At 39.7% G+C, this 20,566-nt stretch overlaps 2 protein-coding genes across 2 annotated transcripts in view; one reads left to right on the forward strand and one right to left on the reverse strand.

The window, feature by feature from the left end:
* LOC118807259 (teneurin-1-like) overlaps window positions 1-11,841 on the forward strand; it is a 280,336-nt gene extending 268,495 nt beyond the window's left edge. The window contains exons 26-32 of the mRNA XM_036569223.1: window positions 595-767; window positions 1,981-2,216; window positions 2,917-3,210; window positions 5,276-5,663; window positions 7,246-8,466; window positions 8,979-9,121; window positions 11,007-11,841. Coding sequence (XP_036425116.1) covers window positions 595-767; window positions 1,981-2,216; window positions 2,917-3,210; window positions 5,276-5,663; window positions 7,246-8,466; window positions 8,979-9,121; window positions 11,007-11,762 — 3,211 coding nt within the window. The 3' untranslated portion in view covers window positions 11,763-11,841. The remainder of the gene's footprint in view (window positions 1-594; window positions 768-1,980; window positions 2,217-2,916; window positions 3,211-5,275; window positions 5,664-7,245; window positions 8,467-8,978; window positions 9,122-11,006) is intronic.
* A 2,856-nt stretch (window positions 11,842-14,697) lies between these two features.
* On the reverse strand, window positions 14,698-20,366 carry sh2d1ab (SH2 domain containing 1A duplicate b). The gene is made up of 3 exons (XM_036567902.1): window positions 20,205-20,366; window positions 18,725-18,788; window positions 14,698-15,511 (listed from the first exon to the last, which is right to left on the reverse strand). Exons 1-3 carry the CDS (start codon window positions 20,354-20,356, stop codon window positions 15,371-15,373), a joined length of 357 nt encoding a protein of 118 aa, XP_036423795.1. The 5' UTR covers window positions 20,357-20,366; the 3' UTR covers window positions 14,698-15,370.
* Between the last annotated feature and the right edge of the window lie 200 nt (window positions 20,367-20,566).

Here is a 20,566-nt window from a genome sequence, read left to right on the forward strand (position 1 = left end):
CATAGCTCTTAAAACAGACATTGAGTGCACACGTTGAGTGCGCCTTAGCATAATGTGGAAGGCACAGTATGGTTTCACATCCCCCCTCTTTCTCTTTTCATTCAGCTCTTACAGTGCATACAAGCAGGCTTCTTCTCACCAACGTATCCATTCAAAGCATACGTTTTGTTACCATTTAGGAAAAAAAAGCAGCATTGAGATCATTGCTACTAACAGAATATTTCTGCCCCTCTTTCGGAGAGCAAGTGAGCTTTGGTGTGAACTTTCAGTGCCATCTTGTGGTGTCTTCAAACTCCATAATGTCACCTGTCCCCCTTTACAGCCCCCATCTGTTTATGACACTGGGGCCCACTGTTTCTTGAAATATGACTTGACAGTGGTCTCAGAAGTCACATATAGATATCTTTAAAGTGATCAAGGGTAATTGAGCCCCACAGCTCAGCAAAATACGTCTCTTCCCTAAAAATGACCCTTCAGCGAATGTCCAGAGTCGATGATGAAATGTCTCAGTTGCCCTTTTGTGTCAGATAAATCAGATCTGTGCTACAATGCCTTCGTAACACCCTTGGTAAGAAAGCACTTTTGTCTGAATAGGTACAACAGTGAAGGCCACATCATCAATGTCACCTTCCCGACTGGAGAAGTCAGCAGTTTCCACGGCAACATGGAGAAGTCGGTGCGGGTGGAAGTAGACAGCTCCAACTCAGAGAACTTTGTCACAGTCACCAACTTTTCCTCCTCCGACACAATTTTCACTTTCCGCCAAGGTATGTCTCTCAGCTGGGCAGTGTTGGCTTGGGGTTGTGGCTGTATCCTGCTGGGAATTGTGAGGTGCTCTGTTCAGAATCTGATAGGCTTCCTTATGGCCAAATGCTATGATTTATTCTTGAGCATTGATGTCTTTATGCATCTCTGCTTCAGTGGCCCTCAACAGTTATGCACTGTATATAGGCCATTGGAACTGTAGTACCACTACATGCAACAGTATATTTCATGAAAAGGTAATTGAATTGTCATTTGTGAGCCGACATTTTGAACATGCCCGTTGATTTGTTTCTTATTAGAAAAATCATTTATTTATGTTCATTAATCATTTATCTCTGCTCCCACTGCTTCTCCTTGAAATCAAATTAAACAACACTGTTCTGAATACTGATCAAGTTCCACAGGAGAACACTGCGCTTTTGTTTTCAGAATTCCACATCACAGGATCTTCTTTACAGGGAGCCGGATTCAAGTTCATTGGTTCAAGCACCAGTGGCTATTAATAGGAATTCACAGAATAATAGCATGCACAAAACGAACAGGGCTAAGGCAGTACTTCTGTCTATCAAACATTGACAATGTAGTGAGCACTTTGTTACAGGCATAGCTGTTGTGGTCCACCCCTCATCATTCCGACACTGCAGTTGTGGAAATTGCCAACCCAAATAAATTTTAAATAGTCCCACGGCTTGACCTTAAAAAGCAAGTTTAATTTTGGGCAGGCGTTTCCATTTTCTGTAAGGTGGGGGGAAAGTCTGGTGCAAAATTAACACTGTGATAGTTTTGTACTTACTTATGTATAATGTGTATACATTTTGTTTATACCTACATGAACAGTTGTGCCATTCATTCATGTGAGGAAAGTATGAAGCCAAATGGCTGTGTTTCAGTCTATGAGAAGATTTTGCAGAGGTGTGAAACAGCAGACCCCCTCCTTCATACTTAAAACAGGCAAAAACAGGAAACAGTTTTTCATGCTTTCTTGTCTGCCAAAAGCATTTCAGCAGTTTGTCTTTCAGGCTTGACAGTGTGTTAATTTGTCTCTGTTGACACAGAGGACATCAAAGTGGTAAGAAAGGGGGAAAAAAGAAGTAGAACTGTCTTCGTTTGATAGACAAAAGTATCACTTTAGCCGTGTTTGTTTTGCGCCTGCATTATGAGTGCGCTTAGGTGTCGAACCACACTTTTTCACACGTTAACCACTCTTGCTTGCAGACCACGCGCAGAACACTTACCGTGTAAGCTCCGACGGCTCTTTTCACGTGACCTTTGCCAGCGGCATGGACGTGGCCCTCAGCACGGAGCCGCACCTGTCAGCCGGAGTGGTCAACCCGGCTGTCAGCAAGTGCAACATCACGCTGCCCAGTGAGCACAGCCCGAGTCTCATTGAATGGAGGCAGAGGCGAGAGCAGGCCAAGAGCAACCACACAGCCTATGAGCGCAGGCTACGGGTACGCATCATCAGTTGCCTATAGCCCCCCGCCCCCACCCAGGGGTTGTCTTCCATCCTGCCACATCATCAACGTCTGTTTCATACTAAACCACAGCCCACCCGGCCACTTAGTGGGAAGCAGAGATAGAAAAAAGTCTCAAAGCGTCTGCCTAAAGTTTCCTCCAAGTCTAATGTTTTTAGTAAATGCCTGAAACAACAGTTGAAGTCCCTCCAGTGCTCTAATATTAAGTGTCAAAAGTCATCAAGAATGTCACAGGCTTCTGATATTGATCGCATTTTGTTTAATGGAAAGGGAAAATGACAAAGTGCCAAATGTCAATTAGTTCCACTTGTGTTAGACGGAAAATATGAGTAGCTGGCATTTTGACCAAAAATAAGTATAGATGCAGTTTGTGTAGTTTTGTTTTTCTGCTTATTCTGTATTTTGTATTTTATCCACCTCTCTGGTTGTGGTTTTAGCTCTTATTTAGGCAGTATTTTATTGCTTAGTTCACTGACCCGCTTTAGATTCTTACAGTCACTAGACACAGATTAGGTCTAAACACTGAGAAGGATTTCAATAGAGCATAACTATTAAAAATTATTTATCAAATCAAATATAAATCCTTATTTCAAGACTCGTCTTAATCTGTGTCTTAAAAAGTTCTAAATGTTCTCTCTGATTTCACCCCTTACCCTGTTGTTGTGTTCACCATCAGGCCCATAACAGAAATCTGCTGTCCATAGACTTTGACCAGGCCACACGTGTGGGCAAGATTTATGATGACCATCGCAAATTTACGCTCAGGATTCTATATGATCAACTGGGCCGGCCCATTTTGTGGTCACCGAGTAGCAAATACAATGAGGTGAATGTTACCTACTCAGCCACAGGCCTTGTTACCAACATTCAGCGTGGAAACTGGTCTGAAAGACTGGAATATGACAACGGAAGGGTGGTGTCCAGAGCCTGGGTCAACGGCAAGATCTGGAGCTACTCATTCGTGGAAAAGGTACTTTAATTAGATTTTTTTCAGCATTGTTAAAGGTTTCACATAAGCATTTTCTGGTACGGAACATGGCTCGGCTCTCAAGGGAAGTGCAAGTGGAAAGATCTTGCGTATTTAATTTTATAGCAAATATATTACACTTATAAGTTTGAAATGAGTCATACTCAGTGTTTCAGAATGATTCTCTGATAAATCCCTGCTGATGCCTATACCATATAAAAATATTAATTTTGCTTTGTTGTGTCTTCTAAAATTGATCATAATAAAACCTTCTGTGTCATGTAGCAGATGTTTACGCAAACATCTTGCCAAAGCCCAGAGACTTTTTTTCCAAAGTGCGGGGTGTTTTTGTCATTTCTGTTTACCCAGATAGGTAATAACAAAAAAAGCTTACTTCCATTTTAATGGCTTTAAACTTGAATGACTGTACCACCTTTTAAGATGTCAGCAAGCTTTAAATTGTTTGTTAAAGTCAAGAAATTGATCTTTCTGACAATTTGAATTTGTAGTATGGTGTGTCACACTTCACTGTAAAATCCCAGACCTAATCTACAATACAATGTACAATACTGTATTATTTGTTATTTATTATATATATGTTATTTACTGTATTGTTAGCCTACTAGATCACAGCTGATACGAACTGATGGTCAGTGGCAGTTAGCTTTGTTTTTGTTTTGTAGCAAATCGGAGAATTCTATATAACAACAGATAACAGTATATATGTGTGTGTGTGTGTGTGTGTGTGTGTGTGTGTGTGTGTGTGTGTATTATTCCACTGGTAATAATAAGTTCAGCTTATATAGCGCCTTTGACAAAAAAAAAAATCAAGAAGAGTAAAGAGAAGACAAAAGGAAGGTTTTAGCTGAGATTTGAAGGCAGACAAAGACGAGCAATTACAAGAGTAGAAGGTAGAGAATTCCTGTTATATGTTTTTATACTGAAACAATATAATGCATATAGATAGAAAGATTGGCCTAGACTTTTATGCTTTGGTCTTAAAGGGTTAATTGTGATTAAATGTGATTCTTTCCTCAACTTTGAAAATTATTTTTAAACTGCCTTGCATGCTTTGATTTACCTGATTTCCTGACTCCTAAAAAAGGAATTTGACAGGTTTTTGAAAAATTCTGCATAATTCAATCATTGATATACAGTCCTATGCAAAAGTTTGGGCACCCCGATTAAATTTTGCACTGACTGGGGTGTTCAAACTTTTACATATGACTGTGTAAACAAAGTCATATGAGTGTCACAGTGTTTTGATGTCAGAATACTGATGCTGGTATTTTTACATGATTAGTTGATAAGAATCAACCTAAAAACAGCGTTATTTGCAAAATAAAATGGCCAGCGAACCTACATAAGTTTTTATATATAATGTCGATAATGGTACAGTAGTGGTAAATAGTGGGTATTTTGCCTTAGAATGCCCTGCATGTAGCTCTTTGCCATACACACACACACACATTTTCTGAACCACTTATCCTTCTGGGTCGTGGGGGGGTGCTGGAGCCTCTCCCAGCTGTCATTGGGCGGAAGACAGGATACACCCTGGACAGGTCACCAGTCCATCAGAGGGCAGACAGACAGACAGACAGACATATACATTCACACTCACATTCACTCACACACACATCTAGGTACAATTTAGCGTGTCCAATTGGCCTGCATGTCTTTGGACGGTGGGAGGAAACCGGAGTACCCGGAGGAAACCCACACAGACACGAGGAGAACGCGCAAACTCCTCTTTGCCATAAATGTATTTAAAAAATAACTCAGAACTGTTGTAAAACAATGTCTCACCATTTATGCAACACATTCGTAACTTTCTGTGAGGTAGTTTTAGAAACATTAAATTCTTTGAGTGTCTCGTTCCTATTAATACCATTGTGAACTATTCTGACTCAATTCTGATGTCATAAAAAATCACTCTGAATGACTTTATTTACATCTTAATAATTTAATTATGCAGAAAGGTTGGTCTGATTCCTTGAAAGTCCAGGACATTAAACTTTTTTCAGCATTAAATAATTGAATGCATTGTATTTCTCTTCTGTGTCTACAGTCCATTATGCTGCTCTTGCACAGCCAGCGCAGATACATTTTTGAGTATGACCAGACAGACCGCCTGTTGGCCGTGACCATGCCTAGCATGGTGCGTCACAGCCTGCAGTCCATGCTCTCAGTGGGCTACTACAGGAACATCTACAGCCCTCCGGACAGCAAGGCATCCGTCATCCAGGACTTTGCTCGGGATGGACGTCTGCTGCAAATGCTTTACCTGGGCACAGGCCGGCGGGTGCTCTACAAGTACACCAAGCAGGCCCGTCTCTCTGAGATCATCTATGACACCACTCTGGTCACCTTCACCTACGACGACTCTTCAGGCATGATCAAAACCATCCACCTGATGCACGAAGGCTTTGTCTGCACCATCAGATACAGGCAAACAGGTGGGCATTCTGTTTAAACTTGGCCTTCATTCTAAATTCCAGTTTTGACAGATGAGGGAATGCCACTGGAGACTATTCCACCTTTGCTTTTTCGCATATGTTTCTTTTTGATATGCATGTTCATGAATTGGGACCCCTCACGGCATGAATTATTTTCACACCTTCGGCTGCAAAAGCAGATTTGAAATTAATGGCAACCCTGGGTCATTTCTTATTTATGCTATGAGAAACTAAGGCAAAGTAGAAGCAATGCTGCCAAGCATTGGCTGCCATTGTTTGGCATATACAAAGCCAAGGAGCTCATAATCATCTACAGTCTCTCAGAGGAGTATTACATTGCCTAACATTTGTTACGTGTGTTAAACAGCATGCTAATTATCTCGTTTTTTGAATGCCATGACCTTTTTTTGTACTGCAGTTCTATATTTTGTAATCTGTGTCCATAATATATATCCTGTTATGAGCAGGGCCTTGTTTACAGCCCTCAATTTCTTGGTTAATTTTATGTGCTCATTAAAATAAATGGTAGTAAACAATCCCTGTGTAATTACAATTTAAGGGTCCATATCTCTAATAACTTCAGCAGAAATGTAAGGCTAATTTTTGCTGTCTTAGACTACCTAACCTGATTAACAGCAGGTTGTGATGAGTTCATTTTGTGAGCAGCAGTTGGTCCCTAAAGCGGTGGTTCATTGTATCGATAAACAATTCCCTTGAGTTCGAGAGTCAGCTCTGGCGTCCTATAAAACCGCCCCACAGTACTTTCCCCTCAGTCAGGTGCTGCTAATCTCTGTGCCCCAGCACCCCTGCCAACTGGTTTATCATTTTGTCCTCTGAACCAATTGGATTTAACCTTCCTTTTAACTGATGTCATTTCACTCAAACAAAATGGGTCTTTTGAAAGAGGCGATAATGCTAATTGTGGGCTGAAATAAGCAATAGGGGCAGATGAAGGCAAACAATAAAGGGAGGGGGGGTGACAAAGAGAAGGAACCGGTTATGCCGATGAACAGGGCTTGGAAATGAGCTTCTCTGTGTGTTTAGCTTTTATCTTGGAAACATGGGTAGGTTCCACTTTTCTTCGTGCATTTTGCATTACTTCTGATTTCATGTTTTGGTTGGTCAGCTTTCAGCCAACCATTAATGCTAAAATAGCAACAAAAGTCATTTGAATCATGTCAGATCAATTTTATTGCAAGTCGTGGCTCTTAATTGCAAAGGAGAACAGCTAAAAGCCATATGAACTGAGAACCTGATTTATGGTGCTTTTAAAGTTAATGTACTGTGTTTAAAAGCCCTGTTGGTTTACCCATCATAATTGTTGTTCTTCCATTTTGACATAATTCTTGCCGATGAGTTGAAGACTGCGGCTTTGCCAAAATTAAAAGCCCTTCATTACCGCGGAGTTGAATGTCTTGTTTTAATGATGAACATTATAAGGTTATTACTTTACATAATAACTGACGGGAATGCAAGATTCACACATCATTAGGATGACGTGTTTTGATTCAGTTTTCAGACACTGTGTTGCTTTTAGCTTTTTCTAAAGCATTGTCTAGATTTAGTGTTTTTCTCTTTGTAGGTCCTCTTGTTGGCCGTCAGATTTTCCGATTCAGTGAGGAGGGGCTGGTGAATGCTCGGTTCGACTACAGCTACAACAATTTTCGTGTAACCAGCATGCAGGCCATGATAAATGAGACCCCCCTTCCTATTGATCTTTACCGTTACGTGGACGTATCTGGACGCATCGAGCAGTTTGGCAAGTTTAGCGTAATCAACTATGATCTCAACCAGGTCATCACCACCCATGCCATGAAGCACACCAAGATATTCAATGCCTATGGGCAGGTCATTGAGGTCCAGTACGAGATCCTCAAGTCAATCGCCTATTGGATGACGGTGCAGTATGACAACATGGGTCGTACCATCATTTGCGACATCCGTGTTGGAGTGGAGGGAAACATCACGCGATACTCGTACGAATACGATGCTGACAGCCAGCTTCAAACTGTCCTGATGAACGACCGCCCTCAGTGGCGCTATAGCTACGACCTTAATGGCAACATCAACCTCCTCAGCCATGGCACCAGTGCTAGGCTAACTCCTCTCCGCTATGACCTCCGTGATCGCATCACCAGGCTGGGTGAAATCCAGTACAAAATGGACGATGATGGCTTCCTCCGTATGAGGGGCAGCGACATGTTTGACTACAACTCAAACGGACTTCTCACAAAGGTCTACAACAAAGTCACTGAGGAGAGTGTCCATTACCTTTACGATGGTCTGAGCAGGCGAGTGGCTAGTAGATCCAGCAGCGGCCAGCATCTGCAGTTCTTTTATGCTGATCTAGCCAATCCGACAAGAGTCACACACATGTACAATCACAGCAGCTCTGAAATCACCTCCCTCTACTATGACCTCCAGGGCCACATCATTGCCATGGAGCTAAGCAGTGGTGAGGAATACTATGTGGCTTGTGATAACACTGGCACTCCACGGGCCATTTTCAGCAGTCGAGGGAAAATCGTCAAAGAGATCCTGTACACTCCTTATGGGGACATATATCAGGACTCCAACCCATCCTTCCAGCTAATCATTGGATTCCACGGTGGGCTATATGATCCTTTGACAAAGCTGATCCATTTTGGGCGGAGGGACTATGACGTGGTGGCCGGCAGGTGGACTGCACCCGACTACAACTTGTGGAGTGAGCTCAGTGCCAACCCGAAGCCTTTTAATCTTTATGCTTTCAAGAACAACTGCCCAGTGGGAAACATTGAGGAGGTCACTCAGTTCACTACAGGTAAAAGAGCATTTCAAAATCAGTGCTTGAACCTGGAATGCAGTGTTTGCGTCTTGTAGTATATGCACACCGACAATGCATAAAGATTTAGAACATCAAAACATCTAAAAAATCTGTATATGCTATTGTAATACTTAAAGCAGATTTAATGTTGAACCTTCTTGATCTTTTGGGTAACAAGTTTTAAATTAGCATTCTGTTGTTGCAGTGTCTTACCCAAAAAACGTACCTAAATCTTGCCTGTCTATGCATCAACCAGTATGAGCACACAAGAGAAATCACAGCTGAATGGAAAGAGAGGTTGTTTGTTGTTTTGGTGTTACACAGCAGTGTTTAAAATCTTACAGAACTCCCCTTTAAGTATACTTTGTGAAACTATTGATAAGCAGAGTATTATGTGTATTCTTGAGTGAGTTTTTCAATATCTTGGAGAAGCTGTATAACTTTTATTGGAATCTGATGCTGATACCAATTACTTGCTTTTCACTCTCATCTGTGTTCTGTGTGAACAGATATTGGCAGCTGGCTCCAGCTGTTTGGATTCCAGCTCCATAACATTGTGCCAGGCTTTCCTAAGCCTGATGTGGCTGGCATGGAACAAACCTACGAGATGATGAAGACTCAAACCAAAACCCAGGATTGGGACTCCAGTAAAGTAAGTGCCTTTTGCAATGCTTTTGTGGGTGTGTGTACATTTGCATGAATATTTATGTCCATACACATACATACATATACATGTATAAATGTACACATGCATATCTGTCTAAAAGCAATATGCCAAGCAAAAAATAAACCAGAAATTGATAAAGCAAGATGTTCATTTGTATAGTTAATACGGGAGTACATTTTTTGCATTTTCCTGATTTCAACTCTAAATTACATTTGGCTTGTACAGCACAGTCATGACAGTGAAAGCCTTGGGGATACACTTTTCTAAAACTCTTTGGGGCTGTGATCACCTCTCAGAATTCATAGACAAAGCTTTAAATGGAAGAACAAACAGTCAGTTTATTAATAATGCTTTAAAGCCCTAAATGCTCAGACTGTAACTGTTTTGTTTATGAATGTTTATGAATGCATGTACTGTATTGAATGCTCTTGGTGGTATAGAATAGCAACAGTGCTGTGCAAAAGTTATAGCCCTCCCTTCATTTATTGAATTTCCAAAAACAGCCATTAAATATGATTTATTCATTTTTCAGCATAAGGAAAAAGCAGAAAACAACAATGAAACAGAAAATCACAGAGACGTTCCAAAAACTGAATATATCACATAATTCAGTATTTAGTGTGTCCACCTTTTATTACAGCATCCAGCATTTCAGGAGATTTGCTTTCTGTTCTTCAAATAAATCTGCAGGCAAATTTGTCTAAACTTCCAAAGTTGGTTACATTCTCTGCTTCCCGCTATCCATGCAAGTGGATTGTGTTATGTCTAATCTCCTCAAAAATATGTCCTGAAAAATGCAAAACATGTACTTAATGGCTGGAATAGTCTATATAACAATAAACCTATATCAACTGTATCAAAAAGTTCTATAGTCCCACCAGGCTATGCAGGACTTAAGTTGGGAAACACTTAAGATCTCTTTCTACACTCTGTAATACATTTGTAGCAGTAGAGGATTAAGTTGCCGGTTTATTAAGTATGCCTGCCTTGCACAGACACTAACACTAATACCATTAATGACTGTAACCCTTTTTTGTGTTAGTCATCCTTTAGCCCTTCATCAGTGATCACCAGCCAACAGTGGTCACAGGACCTTATTTGAGCTGATTACAAATATTTAAGTTGACTACAACAGAAAGTAAACTGGACGTTTTTTTTATCACTTGAGTTGAAGTAAAAGCATGTAAATAAAAAAGCAGAAAATGCATTTATTATTGAAACGTTATGGGTCTTACAAAAACAACAGAAGTTCTGACTTTTGGGCTGGTGTGATAATGGTGTGATAATGCCTTTAATGCTGAGTAATATTTGTTTATATGAGCTCAAGCTGTGCCTGTCATCAGTTGGGGGCTACTAACTGACAGCTAGTGAAGCAAGATCAATAATCAGCCAGTTTTCCTACTGTAGGCTTGTGCTTTAATAACTGCATACAGTGGAAAAAAGGTGAAAAAATTCAATTGTTAATTGCATTATTTACATGGCAGTTAATTGTCAGCTAAAATTACACATTTGTTACAGGCCTATTGTAAACCCAGCACAGTGAGGCATTAAATGCTAGAACAGTTGGGCTACAATCTTACACCTACAAATTGAACCTGTATATTAGGTGTTCTTGATACAAATGGCCTAGGGGTGTAGCTGCAAGTTATGTATACCTAGTAAACTGGCAACTCGTTGTATATTATGGAGCCATTGAAAAACAGGTCAATAGTTATATGATGTAACATCCCACAACATAGCCTGAGATAAGACACTCTGTAATACTCATTGGGTTAGGGATCCATGTGTTTGTGGTAACACGGGAGGATCTAGATATTGATATTCCTATGATGGTTTCACTAAGTCTTGTGGTCTTGACTTGTGCTCACAGGTGGTCCTGGGTATTCAGTGTGAGCTCCAGAGGCAACTCCGATCCTTCATCTCCCTCGAGAGGCTTCCTATGATTCCACCCATCGGCCACCTGCAGCAATGCTTGGACCAGACGCCACGATTCTCCACCCTTTCCTCCATCTTCGGCAAGGGCATCAAGTTTGCCATCAAAAATGGAGTGGCCACAGCGGACGTCATAGGCGTAGCCAGCGAGGACAGCCGCCGCATGGCCGCCATCCTGCATGGTGCTGTGTACCTAGCAGGCCTCCACTTCACCGTGGACGGCCGAGACACGCACCACTTCGTCAAGCTCGGACCACTTGAGGAGGATCTGGCCGTCATGAGCAGCGGCGGTGGCGGACGAATACTGGAGAATGGCGTCAATGTGACCGTATCGCAAATGACCTCGTCGGCCGGCGGCAGGACCAGGCGCCTGGCCGACATCCAGCTGCAGCAGGGGGCACTGTGCCTGAATGTGCGCTACGGCGCCTCGGCCGAAGAGGCCAGGGAGCACGTGCTGGAGCTGGCCAGGCAGCGGGCAGTGGAGCAGGCGTGGGCACGAGAACAGGGCCGGCTGCTGGAAGGAGAGGAGGGCAGCCGACCGTGGACGGAGGCTGAGAGGCAACAGCTGCTCTCCAGCGGCAAGGTGGCCGGCTACGACGGCTATTTCGTCCTGTCTGTGGAGCAGTACCTGGAGCTCGCAGACAGTGCCAACAACATTCATTTTATGAGACAAAGCGAGATAGGCCGGAGGTAACACTGGTTAAGCCCTTGCCTACTGGCCCCTTCACCAAAGACTGCCTGTTTCTAGATTGATTTCTACGATTACAAAAAAAGAAGAAAAAAAAAACAAGTGATCAAGGGAGTAAGTCCCATCTGCCTTTAATTGTGACAAAATGATGGTATTTTATTATCGTTCCAGGTGGAGTTTATAAAGTGGCACAAGATTTTTTTTTCCCTCTTTTTTTCTTTCTTTTTTCTCTGTGGCTTAGCTTTTTCTATGGAGCTTTTTTTTCTCCTCAAAGAACATGGTATTGTTTCTCAACTTCTCCTAATTATGAACCTGTGGAGATGAAGTGAAACTAGTGTCATAGAATTGGTATCGTATTATCCTTGTTCCGACGCAAAAGAGGAGCCGTTTTTCATATTGGTTGTTCGCACTACATAGTACACCTCAACGTAATATAGTTTACATTTTGAGCAAGAGAGGCCTTGTCAAATTATCATGAGATGGAAGAATGAGCTGTACGTGTTCTTGGAACATGGAACTGGAAGCCCTACTGAACACTGAACTTAGATTATATTAAAAAAAAAAAACAAAAACAAAACAAAACTGCTGTCATGAATCTGATATTGTATATATGCACTGAAAACAATGTACATAGCAAGTGCTTTAAAAAAAAAGAAGAAAGTGCTAAAGATTTTAAGTATGTTGTCATCCATAATGAAGTGTTAATATTAATGACTAGATGCAGATACAATTTTTTTCAAGAAACTATACATGCTATGAAACTATCTGCCCTGGATCTCTGAGTATAAGGAGCTCATTAAAGGTATTATGTGTACATTACTGCATCATTATACTTTATTTGTTTTGTATTTCCCCCCTTGACACAAGCAGCTAAGTGACGCATATCACAGCCAACAAAGAGGTCAGTGTTCCACTCTAGTGGGGTATTTTACATCAAGAGCATCTAAGCCTGCAATGACGATGGTGAGAGAATACAGTGCTTTTGGGAAGCACCTTGCCTGCGCTTTACTAGTGTGATCTGATGTTGCTCTTAGCACATCGATGCCTCGGGAAACTCCGCCCAGGCGAGCGTGACACTGAAGGTGAAAGTCACTTGAAGGTCACCTGGACCATGTTCGTTTTTACTGAAGGAAAAAAAACAAACAAACCTCGGTATAAGACAATATGAATCACTGCTGGAGGCTGTGAATGACACGAAGATGCAGAAAATACAGCAGCCCACCTGCACCACGCAGATGTCGAGAACGAGCGCCAAATCGAGAGCTCTTTCATGTGGTCCTGAAAGATCCACATTCAGTAACGCTGAGCTGCTTTACTGATTGCGAAGTCCTTCTACGCATTTGATTTACATTCAAATTTCCTTGTGTGACTCGGTGAGTATTGGTAACACTTGGAGAAGGATCAGCTCATTAGGGGCCTTTGTGCTAATTGGACCATAATCTGTTGTTACAATTAGAGCCTGGGATAAAATGTGCCTTCTCACGTGCTGATAAAGAGCGTTACATTGACCTGATTGCAGTCTGGGTTAGGCTGTGCTCTGCAGAGCATTTCCCTCAGACATGAGCTGTTTACAGAACTGCATGGTAAAGCAAACACAGATGTCAGTGTAAGTAGCTCTGTGTTAAAGTGATAGTTACACAGTTTTCCCTGTTACCCTAATGTAGCTGATCAGTCAAGACATTTTTGGTGTCCAAAGTTTTGAGAAAGCGATAGTTTGGCCCAAAAAAAACTTCTTTCCTTTATCCAATATACAATGCATGTAACTAGATTTCCACCAGAGAGGTCTCAAAATCCCCAAATCTTACATGACGTGGCTGTAACAACAAATAACTTGACTGTGACGATTTGAGGTGGCATAGTGGCACCTGTGATAGACTGGCAACTTGTCCAGGGTGTTTCCTAACTTCTGCCCAATGACTGCTGGGATAGGCACCAGCACCCCCACAACCCAGGAGGATAAGCAGCTTAGATAATGTGTGTGTGTGTGTGTGTGCATGTGATGATGATGATTTGGGTTAGCTTTGTAGCTCCAGCGCAAAACCACAGAAACAACATCAGACAATAAACATGTATTGTGGAAAATCGTGCAAATTAGATTTTTCCCAGAACAATCTCTGTAATACAGGTTTTCCTCGCTGCATTAAGTGTAGATCTGTGTTGCTGCACTCACAGTTACCTGTGGCATCAAGTAGATTAATTCACTGTGGTCAGTGGTCTGCTGTGGTTGTGAAAAAGCTGTATGTGCTGCAACACATCTCACATCCCCTTTTCCTTGCAGTATATACTTTGTTCTGTTTAACTCTGCTGTTTCTTAGCCCACCTCTGCAACCGCTGAAGTCTCAATGTAAATGTCGGAAGCCATAAATATCCATGAGGCTATGAAAATCACCGTAAATGGACCTTTTCTGATTCTGTGTGATAAGGCTGATTTCGTTTCCAAGCATCAACATCGGTAGAATATTGAGAGTGCCGTTGCTAGGAGACAGGGTGCTCTTCCTGTGGCGGTTGTCTGGGCACTGTGCAGATTGATGCGATACTGTATGCCTGCATTGAAATCATCAGGCTGCACGCTTTTGGCTTTGGCCCAAAGCAAGCCTTTTGGTTTGTGAGTGTTTTTTTCTTCCTTTTTGTTTTTTTTTTGGGTTTTATTTGGGGGGGTCTCTGTCAAAAACTAGATACATTTTGTTCATGATGTTTTCTTTAACATTCAGGAGAATGCTTTTCTTTCAAATTGCAGCCAAAGCAAGGTTCATAACAGAGACAGACAAAGGAAGGTCAAATGAATAACGTTCAGTGTCCCCTGCTATAAATGCCTTTTATTTTTAAGTCTTTCATACGTAAGTCTTTTTGTTTCAGGATTTAGTTTTTCTCAAACTCCATCTCAAACCACTCAGCAGAAGACCAAGAGTGACATCTTCAACTAAAAGTTCATGTTTTATTTTGCAGTTTCGGTGCATCTTAAAAGACACAAGGCATCTTTACAGACAGGATTGTAACAGTATCACAGTCCATTACTGAGCTGACCAATTGCATGTTTGACATTTTTGATAGATTCCCACAATATATGCCACTTTATGCAGTACAAATTTTGCAAAAAGAATTAAATGAAAGTGAGACTAAGCTTATTGACCTTATAGGGTTAAAGTCTGTACTGACTGGAAGAGGAGGTGCAAATGTGACCACATGCGGCAATCGGTAAACATACAGAATGTTCGGCATGAATTACAGACTGTGAACATAAATATGTTTTCCTTTTTTTGACTTTTTCACTGTAGAATGTTCAGTGAACATAAAGGAGTGTCAAACTAATACGTTTCTGTACAGTTGAACAATCATTATTTATTTTAATTACATTTTAGGTCTTCTTCAGTTTTAGAAATGGCTGCTCTTAAGCTGGTTTTACTAAAAACACTGAAAAACTGCACAGCAGATACACAAACGCAAACTCAAGTCAAGTATATGCAGATCCAGATAGGTGCTGTCTGCTACTTGTACGAGTGGAACAGAAGAAAAGTCATTGAAAAGTCAGTGATTCTGATGATCACATCCAGGAAAAAAAAACAATCCACAATGAATGTCACATGTACTGCATCGTGTGAGTTCGCTGACTTAGTTTACTGTGTTTGGGACATGTGTTGATTCTGGACAGTCACTGGGTAGAGCAGTGGAATGGCAATGCCTTGATCTGGCTTCTCAAAGGCACTTATCAAATTCTTGACTTTCCGGAATAAGCGTTTCTGCTGACCGGGGGCTGTCTGTAAAAGGACAACAAAGGTTTCGGCTTATTAATATTTGAACCTGAGGACTGAGAACAATCTGAGACATTTGTAAAGGAAAAAACTCCACTCAATCTGCAAACTGCACACTCATAGTGCTAACTACAAAACCCATTGAAATCGCATTCTGTCACTGTCAGACTTTTCTGTTTACTTATTTTACATATTTCAGAACGTTAATTTGAGTTATATGTGCATTACAGAAATTAATTTGATGCGTACAGAGCATGTCGCCACTGCTTTATTTAGCATGTTGTCTGAGCCCAAATTATGACCACCACAAAAACATACGTAGGCACGCCCCGTGGAAACTGTGGTTTTCTCAAGCGAGGTCTCACGCTGACAGGGGGGCCGCACTTTGTGATATCGTCACAGATGAAGAGATGTGGCTTACTCACAAAGCGACTGCTAGGATAAAATGAAACTTGACCGCTAGTAGTAAAAAAAAAAATTTAAATGCACAATATTATTATCGTGCTGCACATTAACTGAATTTAAATACAATTAAAGGGAAATACAGTGAATATTACTACTACTATGAATAATAATTGTTAATAATAATTTATTCTGCTATAATGTTCATTATTACTGCTACTACTACTGCTATTACTACTATTATTACTACAAATAATTAAATAATAACAATAATAATAATAATAATAACAATTTATTTTGCTATTATTTTTATTACTACTAATAATAATACTATTACTGCTACTGCTACTACCATTACTACTACTACTACTACTAATAATAATAATAATAATTTATTTTGCTATTATTTTTATAATTAAGTTTATGTGCCCTGCGATGGACTGGCGACCTGTCCAGGGTGTATCCTGCCTTCTGCCCAATGACAGCTGGGATAGGCTCCAGCACCCCATGGCGACCCAGAAGGATAAGCGGTTTAGATGATGTATGTATGTATGTATTATTTTTATTACTACTACTCCTACCAGTACTACTACTACTACTACTACTACTACTAATAATAATAATAATAATAATAATAATAGTAATAATAATACTAATAATAATAATCAACATAAATAATCATCAACATAAATATTTAACAATAATCATTTTCATTTCATTATACAGAATTATACAGAAACATCACTGATAAGTAAAGGCACATATAATCCACACATATACTTTAAGACTGCAAGCTGTTTCTATTATTAATACTTTGTCTCTCATCTCACTGTAATAAACAAAAAAGATTTGTGGCTTAATGCTTTGGCATAATTAGTACCAACAGTCTAAACAGTACTGACGTATTTTTCCTGTGTATAATGCTCATACTTCACATGCACAGTTATGTTTATTATTATATTCATAGTATATTTAAAGTGTAGTCGAATTGTTTGTAACATTTTACAGAATGACATTTCCTAACCTAAATGTGACTTGTAAAGATATTTAAAATGATTTCTATTTGCAGAAGAGCTCAACACTCTCCAAGCGAAGGGCAAATTGAGCAAGTGAGAGGTGAGAAAGTGACTAACAAAGGGATGGTGGAGGTGTCTCAGTTACAGTTATTTTTGGCAACTTTAAACTTAAACTTAAAGACAAAGTCAAAGTCTTCAGGTTGTTAGGTTATCAGTGATGGTCTGTGTAGTCCAGGATTCAGAACGTTCAGATCTATATTCACCAGCTGCCACATACATTGTGTCAAAATGTCATGAAGAACAGATGAAGAGAAACAGTCCAAATGAACTTTGAGTAAAATGTTGTTCTGTTAGCTTAGATTATTGAAATTTAAGATTTTTTTTCCTTCTCCAAGTTTTGTTTCGACAGCAACGGCATGTATGTATTTGTGTTTTTATTGAGTTTTTTTTATTATTTTATTATTGTCGCCGTCAAAAAAGAAAAGTATCTCCTTTTTTGTTGATTTTTTCTCCGTATTTTGAACACAGCAGCTGTCCTTTACATTGTGTGACAATTTTATGATGAATGAGCCATAGAAATGCTCCTGAATCATTTAGAATAAAATCTCTTTACATTAAAAGTTAAGAGCGTTTTGGCCTTCTCCTTTAAAGTTATTATTTTGAAGATATGTATATAATGTAAATTAATGTGTGTATATATATATATATATATATATACACATATATATATATATATATATTGTCGCTGTCCAATGAAAAACATATATCATATATATATCTCATATATCTCAATTTTTTGCAATTTTTACTTATCTGCATCATTTGAGCTCAGCAACTGTCCTTTACATTGTGTGAAAATTTCATGATGATTGGACCAATAAAAATGCTCCAAAATTGCTTAGAATAATTTCCCATTAATTACACTGAAAGCAAAGTAAAGTTACTATTTTGGAGATACATGTTTTTCATTGGACAGCAACGATATGTATCTCCAAAATGACAACTTTACAGGAAAAGAAAAAAACCTACTTTACTTTTAATGTAAGTCAGGCCATTCTGGGCCAATTCTTTTGGTCCATTCGTCACAAAATTTACACAGAATGTAAAGGCTAACAGGTATTTTCAAAATGGACATACTAGGTTTTCTTCATATATATATATATATATATATATATATATATATACATACATATATATATATATGTATATATATATATATATATATATATATATATATATATATGTATATATATATATATATTTGAAGAAAACCTAGTATCTTGGAGCAGTTAATAATATACATCTACATACACATATAGGCTGCCTGTTGGTCTACAGATTTTTCATTTAAAACCACAAATGATGGAGGTCTCTGTCAAATCCTTAATCATTTCATACACAGTTGTTGTAATGTCACTGCCTTTCTCGCTTTGTGCACTTGCTGCAGTCAGCTAAAAAACAATATTGTGGTGACAGAGAGCCAAAAAACAATGTTTTGTATGAGCCATAACTGAAGGAAGCAGTTTTTAGTGGTTTTGTTTGCAGGATGTTTCTGTTTTTCCTCTGTTCTCTGACATTCAAAGCTTAACTGTGCTCTTTGGAGACCATGAACATGGCCTGTGAGAGAGCCTTTACATTTGCAGGGAAGGACTTTAGTTGGATGCACTGATGCGGAGTGTGTTTCTTAAACTAAGTCAGCGAGCCATGCATCTGTAAAGTAATTTCTACTTCACTAACGGGTCACTGCATGATAGACGTGAGAGATTTCACAAGAAAGCTATAGACTGGACCAAAGTCTCACCTCTGCTGCCCAGGAGCCTCCATTGTTCTGCTGGAGCCGGTAAGTGTAGACAAGGTTGTTGCACCTGTCAGTTCAATGTCACAGAGCGAAATCACACTCAAGTCAAAGCAGCAGAGTTCACATCATAATAAGCAGTTGCAAAGTTTGGCCTGAGATAAAATCTGGTCTTTGTGAACTGCTTTGAGGGGACTGAACTAAAGAATTTATTCTAAATGTGAAGTTAAATAGATTAACCCCTTGAACTATAAGGGCTTGTAAGTACACTGTAAAATATAGAACTTTAAAAAGTAGCACTACAGTTAAATGTAGTGCAACTTTCTAAGAGTTCACCCCAACATCAGGAGATCAGAATCCTAGCAATGACACCCATGCCTGGTGGGACTGGGTGATGAAAGACTGAATAATCTTTGAGTAAAAAACATCTATATTGTTTAACTAACTGAGCTGAAGAACTAAAGAAGTAAGTTAGTAAATTTTGACTAAACTAAGAAGTTGAATGAGCCCCAGTTAACCGAAGTTACGCTGATTTATTATTATTTTTTTTGCAGTGTGGGCCCACACTTCAAATGCTCACTTTTAGAACTTTTTTATAACTTTGTAATTTATGTAGTTTCTAAGTAGTTGCCAAATAACTTGCTGTTACTTGCGTGGTCCTAACAAGCAAAATACAGCATAAGAAATGTTATGGCTAAACAGACTGCATGCAAGCCACAGCTAATGCTCCATTATGATGTCCATTAAACCCTAAGAGCCTGTATGTGGCGCACACTTAATTTCTTTACTGTCATAACTGCATAACTTACATATTAGTTTCATAGTAATTACAGAATAATTTATTATACTTACTGAATAATAAATCTTTACATAGGGCTTAAAACCTATGACCTGATTTAATGGGCATGGGTTTAGTCTCAGTGTAAACTGTAACATCTGTTTTATTGCCGGAAAGCCTTTTTAGTCTGGAGTTAAACTAAATCTGGGCCTCTGAACCCTGGACTTGATCTCCATTCAGAATGTTACATAGTCCAAGACTAGGCTTAATCCCTGTCTGGGAAACCGACCCTAAGAGCAATTCAACCAATTATTCACTCTTGTAGTGACATATTAGTTACGTAGTAATTACCAAAAAAATTATATGCTACCAAATAATAAGTATTACAATTAGCCATTTTTGGAAGAAAACCTTGTATCTCCATTTTTGTCAGTTTTTGACATATTTTGAAAATATCTGTTACCCTTTACATTGTTTGTAAATTTCATAATGAACGGACTAAAAGAAATGGCCCAAAATTACTTGGAAAAATTGTCTGGTTCCATTGACTTACATTAAAAGTAAAGTATGTTTTTTCCTTCTCCTGTAAATTATGAATTTGGAGATACGATGTTTTCTTCCGACAGCAACTAATTGATAATTGAATAATATGATTCATGGGGTTAAAGGGAATGTTTAGATGCATGCGCTGCTGCACGCTGAACTTACAGTACGCATAGGCAGTAAGCTCCAGAAACGCTCTCGCTGTCACGGATTAAGTAGCTGCCATCTTTGCCGGCCTCCCCTAGACGCCTCTCGCAGGTCTCGCGGCTGATGGCCCCGTGATAAAAAGGCAGTGCTTCCATCGCGCTTACTCTCATGCTCACCTTCGCCGCACCAAGAGCTATTTGTTCCTTGAACAGGAAATGATGATAGAAGCAGGAAATCGCTTCAAAGACCTTTTTCCGCAAGAATAGTTGGTACGTGTGGAAAATGTCAGTTAAACACTTTGCTTTGTGAGATAAGGCCTGGCTTGGTTTTGCATTGTCATTCTGTGCAAAATTGCACAGTTGCAACGATTTCAGGATTTG

The sequence above is a fragment of the Colossoma macropomum genome, unplaced genomic scaffold (assembly GCF_904425465.1).
Source record: "Colossoma macropomum unplaced genomic scaffold, Colossoma_macropomum, whole genome shotgun sequence".
NCBI classification, from domain to species: Eukaryota; Metazoa; Chordata; class Actinopteri; order Characiformes; family Serrasalmidae; genus Colossoma; species Colossoma macropomum.

Excerpts from the sequence above, each read along its gene's own strand:
- sh2d1ab (XM_036567902.1), bottom strand. The coding sequence starts at position 20,356 with ATGAGAGTAAGCGCGATGGAAGCACTGCCTTTTTATCACGGGGCCATC. Across the intron at positions 18,789-20,204 it reads GCTTACTGCCTATGCGTACT|GTGCAACAACCTTGTCTACA; the intron begins GTAAGTTCAGCG and ends TTGAACTGACAG. Across the intron at positions 15,512-18,724 it reads GAGGCTCCTGGGCAGCAGAG|ACAGCCCCCGGTCAGCAGAA; the intron begins GTGAGACTTTGG and ends GTCCTTTTACAG.